A 7,186-nucleotide genomic window follows, 5' to 3' on the forward strand; every position below is an offset into this window, starting at 1 on the left:
TCTATTAACAAAGTGACAGTGACAGAAGATCGCCTCATTATAATCTTTGTTCCCTTTTTCCTCTTTCGGCTTGATTACACCACTGTGAGAGTTTCCAAATGTGCTTATTCCAGATAACACTCACAATGGGAGGGCAAAAATAGTCCACTGAACGGAAAACACACACTATTTGCTAATCTGTGGGGAGTGCACATATGGATTTGATCCGAGACTTAAACTGCAGGTTACAGATATGTGACACAGAGCTGTGATCGCAACTCGGGAATTTTATCTGTTGGTTCAGAGGGATGAAGGTTAACGTCATTAAAATATCCAGTGAAAAACAAGAGAGAAGATTAAACATGTACAACATCAAGGAACATGAAAGAAGTCTCTGCAGTGAAATGAAACATTTTCAAAATTTCAGTCATTGCTACCATTTTGATCAACTGTGTATGTTTATATGTGGCATCAGCACATAAACTCAGACATTCAGTCATGGATTGTTTTATAAGGTTTATCTGGCCGTCCGATGTGCATCAGTGAGGGAACCTCTGACTCCAGACAGGTGAAATGAGTTCATGCCTTCATGATGGTCAGTGCTGCTCGCTCTCCTTTAGCTGATCCAAGCTGTTCGGACAATGCGCTGGGTAGGACGCTCCATCACAAAACGCAATCGTCTGGAAACTGGCACCCACACCCTGAGAGGAAATTTACAAACACAAAAACATCCGTAAGAGATGTTGCTTTCCAAGATTTGCTTTATTTAATAAGGAGAACTGGATTTTTTATTTATCTTTTTTGACTAAACAAACTATTTTGCAAATCCACAACAATTTACGTGAGACCTGGTTTGTGTGGTCAGAAATCAGCTCCATGTCCATCTGATAGATAAGGAAACATCCACTGCGGTCCCGGTTTGTTCCCGTTTTAATCACATGTCTGTCTCGTTAATTACATATTGCCCAGAGGGAACCAGGATTCAATATGAGTCTCAGAGTGTAGATATCTTTCCAAGAGGCTGAATTTCAGGCAATTAAAATGAAGAGACTCTTTGAGTCGCCATTATCGTTTAGCAGAGGATCTGATTCGGATGCATTTACTGCCCAATTATTATTTAAAGCCCCTTCACACTGCATTGAGACAACCCTAGGGTCTTGACAGGCATTTTGCCTGATTGTTCAAATTCAAAGCGAATTTGAACAACCTCATTTCAGGGTGAAGCCATTCATGTTGCTACTGAGGTTTTTTCAACTAGCCTATCTGCGCAATTTGGAAGTGAACGCACTTCTCTGCATCCTATGGGAAAACCAGACTGTTGTGTTTCTGTGGAGAAAGAATGGGAAGCCGTTTTGCAACACTGTTTTAATTCTCTTTGCCACACAGCATGCGCTTCACCATGTGACTAAGGACATTACCGACACCTAGTGGCTAAAACTGACAAGTTTTATCAGTACATTCTCCTTTTTAAAAAAAAAAAAGTACAACAATCTATACTTTAAAAATAAATAGTTCTTATTTAAAGTAGAAATTTAATCAACACTTCAACCACTGGTAAATGTAGACAAACATAATATTTCAAACAGAATAATATTCCACCTTTAAAAAAACAAAAACATCACAAGTTCAGTGTCTTTCAGATCTTCTTAAAACATGTTCACGAGGGAGCTCTAGGTTGGTGTTTGAAGAAGATGGAGTGATAGATTTGGATGGAGAAACTGATTTATTATTTTCTCCAGATGTGTCTTCTGCTCCATGAGTTTCTTTAACAGTTTCCTGTGTTTTAAGCAAACTGCGTCTGTTACTTCTGATGATTTGTCCTTCTTCGGTTCTTACTGTGAAAGATCGAGCTGCAACTTCTTGAAGAACTGCAGCTTTAGTTATCCATCCAGTCAGGATCTTCAATCCTGACTGACTGGATACTGTCAGGATCTTCAATCCTGACAGTATCATTGCTGGTAAGAAGCGGAAGCTGCTTGGCTCTTCTGCCATGAGCCTTGTTGCATATCGTCCATCTCTGCTGTTTGATTAGATGGTTTTTGGCTGCAAACAGAGCAGTGGTGGTCTGCTAAGAGCATTAAATTGATTTACTTGGAGGTTTGCCAGCCTGTGGGGTGGACGTGACGAGGTTGCAGCCGTGGCATTAGGCCAATCCTGTTTCAAAATCTCAGAGGACCAAGACCCACACGTATTAAGCTGATGTGTCTTGGACAATCTGCTGCTAAGGCCCCGTTGAAATGGAGTCACTATTCAGTTAAACCATAACATTTTTGTTGTGATCAAGACGCTCTTTTACACAACACAGGTGACTGAAGTGTCTCCAGCACTTTTTGAGCCCTTAACATATTTTTTTCAAACAAACAATAAACAATAAGGCAAGAGGAAAACACATCAAAATCTGAATGTAAAGGAATGGATGTGGACTCCAAAGATGGAATACAACTGGTCTTTTAGCCAGATTTTTTCCTTCCACTCAACCTCCTCTGTGAGCAATCAGCTATTTTTTGTAAAAAATTATCACTGACTTTGTATTCATCAGACATTTAACACAAAAAAACAAAACAAAAACTTATATTAAACACTTTGGTTATTGTGTTAAGTGATGCATAAAGTTTAATCACCTGGGCTTCCACAAGATATTTCTAAATGTGTAGCTAACGCTAAAAGATTCTAGTTTGAGGACTTAAATGAACAAATAGTGATCAACATTCTGCTACCAGCTCTATTTGATCATCGGTATTTGTTTAATTTGTGTAAATATCCTGAGCTTCTCTGGCGTTTTATCCGAGAAATATATTAAAAAACAATTTACCACTGCTGCTGAAACCCCGTTGACATGGCGTCACTCTTCAGTTCAATCGTAACGTTTTTGTCGCGATCCAGCCGCTCTTTCACACGACACAGGTGATCGGAGTCTCTCACATCATCACTTTTATGAAACCAGAGAGAAACGTCTCTGTAACACACCTCATCTAGGTGTGAAGTACTCCGTAAGTGAGAAATAACGGAAGGCTACATAGTTTATTCTGCGTAAGCACGAGCAGATAAAAAGAAAAGCAATGGCGGATAGTATTGTGCTGTTTATCACTATTTTTGATGAGGAATATACGTGTTACGTTTGCTCTTTGTTCATAGGAGACGATTTATTGTTTACCGTTGACTACAAGAAGGAAGCTAAAGCTCAAAAGCGCATGCGTGTTCAATGGCATTCTAAAATCGCAGCGCCATCTCGTGGCCTGGCATAACAACTACAGCAATAATGTGTCTTGACGGTGCTGTTGTCTAAGCAACGTTTTCCCAATCAGCATCCGAAAAATATATATTCCTGGCAGCAGTCTCTTGTAAACATACCATAAGACTCTTTAGAAATCCAAAAGGTTTGTCTTGTAACATTTATTTGAAGTTGTCTTAATTTAAGTCTTTTTGAAAACTATGCATTAAAAGAAAAAGCTGCAACCCAAATTTAACCAGTGCTTTACTTGTTGCTATATTTACCAGACCACAAATGATGGTATTTTTCCACCAGACCATGACAGGCATGTTCTTTGTGCGCAGACCTTTTTTAGGTGCATGGGAAATTGTTCTACTCTCTTGCAGCTGTAGCACAATGGAAACACTGCAGATCCAAAAATACGAAGCCGGAGCCAAGAGGACAACAACAGGGCTGTGGACTCAGGCCAGATCAGCGTGCCTAATAAGTACTCTTCAATCAAGCTCTTGGTGGAAGTCTTAGCGACCGAGATAAAACCAGCAGGTCTCTGTGTTTTCCATAAACTGAGTGGCTGAATGGCTCTGGCAACAAATTAGGCTGAACAGATTTATAAATCCAGGGAGAAGAGAAAAAAACAGGATACCAAACAAAGGCAGCTGGAGAAATATTTCCTCTATACATCAGTGATTGTAACAAAAGTCACAGATTACAGCTCTGCTAACATAATCCTCACATTTAGATGTTCAATAAATAAAAAGTGTTTTAGTATTAATCATGTGGTATAATCTAAGGGTTTGACATGCATTGTTGTAATAAAATTGAGTGATTTTCCTCCTTTTTTTTCCTGTCTTTTAGAAAGTGGTAACCAGTCAATGCTGGATGCAAACTGTGCAGCAGAGGACTGACCTACCTTACAGCACTGATGGCTGCAGGGCGACAGGGTGCTGAAGTTGCCACAATCGTGTTTCACCTCTGTGGACAAACTGAGCTGCTGCTGGGAGGAAAAAGGAGGGTGGGCCGCTCGAAGAGCTGCCGCAGACGCATTTGGGACCTTAAACAGAAAGAGACATCTGGTAAAGATGGAGAGGACGGTGATGAAGCATTGTGCACAAATAAAACTGCGTGAAAGGATAACCTGTGACGTAGAGCTGAGTCGTGGTGAGTGCAGAGAGGGCAGGGAGTTGTTGTAAAACAGCAGGCAGGGCTGGTGACGCCGATCCATTGGTGACAACGAGTCGCTTGGTTGCACACCTGCACACTTCATGCTCCTTCCTAAACTATTGGTTGTGCTTTCCCTGCGCTGGTACTCTATCGGCGACTGGAGGGCTGCAGAGGACAGGAGGATGCGTCACATCAATCTGAATCACTGAATCCTAAATTAGGGGTGAACCGATTTATCGGCCAACCAGTTTATTGTGTCAATTTCCTTAATTTTGGGAGATTGGTGATAGACCCATTTTTACATGTGAAGCCGATCTTATCCACCGATGTTATCAACCTCAGTAAAAAATCAATCACTGTGCTTTTCTTTTCTCCCATGAGAAAGGATTGACTGACAAACCGACCGACCAGGTCATGTCTGTACATTTACAGTTAACAGTAGTCACCCCTTGTTGCCAATTCAGCAGCTTTCTTGATGTATTGAGCAACATTTCAGAGAAAAAAAATTATATTTGCCAAAATCAGAATCGGAAAGTTAGGCTTTTTAAAAGATCGGCCAGAAAACCGCAATCGGTGCACCCCTATCCTAAATGGATGCTAACGCAAAGCTGAGCTACCGTTTAGGAAGTTCCTCTGAGTCTCCAGAATCTGGACCACATCATTGTACCACGCTTGCTGTATTTCTGGAGACGAAGCATGCATGATGAAGCGGGTTACGCTGCCGTCTGTCCCCCTGGAAGTCAGGACCAGACAGCACGGATCCTCTTGAGGAGGCCCCTCTACACCCAAGCAGCTGACCTACAAAACACAAAGCTGCTAAATTAAATGGGAAGAAGATAAAACATCCATGGATTCATTCAAATTAAGCTCTTTCTTCACCTTGATGCTGTTTTTGAAGGTGTAGCCTGGCAAAGGGAAACCTTTTTTCTTCTCAATCGGCTCACTGAAGATGACCAGCTGCTCAAACAGGAAGACACGTCTCTCCCGCGCTCTGGACACGAGGTTGCCGTCCTGCTCACTGACAGAGAAAGTGTCCTGCTGGAGCAGCTTCCCCTGAGCTGTAATCTTACCCTAAAGCAGCAGCACATCCCACACACAGTCAGTTCGTCATATCTTACTTTTTAAAATCCATCAAATATTATTTCAAAATAATAATTTAAAAAAATACCTCAAAACCCTGCAGCCTTCCCACATTCATCATGTCGTTGCAGCGTTTTGGCACAAAACACGTCACCTCCACCGCTTTCTGTCGGACGACATGGAATAAACATATTAATCAAAACATGAAATGAAGAAAAAGTATTTCTGCTAAGCAGAAACTGAGTCCAAACCTGAAGCTTCTCAACATCTCTTCCTGCTTTGCTGTAATACTTCAAAAAGTCCTGAAAGAGACAGAGGAAAGAGTTCTTGTTTAGATTTTGAAATCAAATTTTTAAGTATTTTCATTGTATTTGAGGTCTCTAGAGCATGAAGCAAAAACGAATCAAACTTTTATTATTTGAAAAAACAAATAATTGATTTTAAAAGAAAACTTTTCTGGCACATAACGAGCTTCTCAACAACAAACACTACAAAATGATGACTTATCTTCATGTTCTTAGTGAATTTCTCCATTAACTCTCCTTTCAATTATACACAGTTGAAACAGAGTCCCACACCACAACGTTCTCACCAGTAAAAGTCACTGTTAGTATGTTTTGTTTTCTTTTTTGAGATGTGAAATGCAGCTTCATCAAACTCTGTGTGTGCAATGACAATGATTTCAGGTCTTGTTTGGTGTGTCCTCCAGTTAGATAAATAGGTAAATGTATAATTTATTTTCCCCATTGGGAGAATTTGTCCTGGACAATGTGTGCTAAACAAAGTTGGGTAACACTTTATTTGAAGGGGGTTGAATAAGACTGACATGACACTGTCATAAACATAACACCTGTCATGAACATGAATAAGCCTTCATGAATATTTATGACTGTTGTCATAAAGCGTCATTCGGTAAATTATGACACTTGTAATACGAAGTTGACATTATTCAAAATGTCTTTGTTATGACAACTTGACATTAACCAAGAAATCATTACTGATATAAATTTGTTATAAAAGTATTACTGATTGCACTTTAAAAATTAGGTAACTTTATGTTATTAAAGGTAAAGTTTAAACAGTAATGATTTCCTGGTTAATGTCAAGTTGTCATAAAAAAGACATTTTGAATAATGTCAACTTTGTATTAAAAGTGTCATAATTTACCGAATGACGCTTTATGACAACAGTCATAAATATTCATGAAGGCTTATTCATGTTCATGACATGTGATATGTCATGTTTATGACAGTGTCATGACAGTCTTATTCAACCCCCTTCATATAAAGTGTTACCCAAAGTTGCCACCATGATTATTTAATCGACTTTCCATAGATGTTGTGCAGCAACATGAGCTTCAACCTGCATCTCCTTCAGAAGAGGAGTAAAAAAAAAAAAACTAGATCCAGGTCTCTCTGAATCTTTCATGCGCTTTGCTTTCACCAATCAGGAGATGCACTTTTTGTGATTTCTTGGTAATGAGAAACATTTTTATAGAAGACCAAAATGACTTCTGGGTTGTTTCCTAAACACTGACAGATTTCAGCAGGTATCTTGACTTTCCATGCCTTTTTATTTCCTTACCCTTGATGTGGTCAAAACTTATTCTCTGTGGTTTTCTATTGTATTACACAAAACCTGATTTATGGACTAATCTGTAAAAAAAAAAAAAAAAAAAAAAAAAAAAAAAAAAATTTTTTGGAATTTTTCTTTTTTTAGACCCCTGGGGGGGAAGGTTAGTTTTTTTCACCCCTT

General features: G+C 39.4%; 1 protein-coding gene across 1 annotated transcript in view; it reads right to left on the minus strand.

The window, feature by feature from the left end:
• Positions 1 to 413: 413 nt before the first annotated feature.
• Positions 414 to 7,186, minus strand: part of LOC106941045 (rho guanine nucleotide exchange factor 25-like) — a 25,498-nt gene continuing 18,725 nt past the window's right edge. The window contains exons 10-16 of the mRNA XM_015023973.1: positions 5,683 to 5,733; positions 5,520 to 5,597; positions 5,231 to 5,422; positions 4,969 to 5,149; positions 4,326 to 4,516; positions 4,101 to 4,241; positions 414 to 680 (exon numbers count right to left, since the gene is read on the minus strand). Of these exons, the coding sequence (XP_014879459.1) occupies positions 576 to 680; positions 4,101 to 4,241; positions 4,326 to 4,516; positions 4,969 to 5,149; positions 5,231 to 5,422; positions 5,520 to 5,597; positions 5,683 to 5,733 (939 nt within the window). The 3' untranslated portion in view covers positions 414 to 575. The remainder of the gene's footprint in view (positions 681 to 4,100; positions 4,242 to 4,325; positions 4,517 to 4,968; positions 5,150 to 5,230; positions 5,423 to 5,519; positions 5,598 to 5,682; positions 5,734 to 7,186) is intronic.

This window comes from Poecilia latipinna, unplaced genomic scaffold (genome assembly GCF_001443285.1).
Source record: "Poecilia latipinna isolate Pla-1442-1.1 unplaced genomic scaffold, P_latipinna-1.0 Scaffold3475, whole genome shotgun sequence".
In the NCBI taxonomy this organism is placed as follows: Eukaryota; Metazoa; Chordata; class Actinopteri; order Cyprinodontiformes; family Poeciliidae; genus Poecilia; species Poecilia latipinna.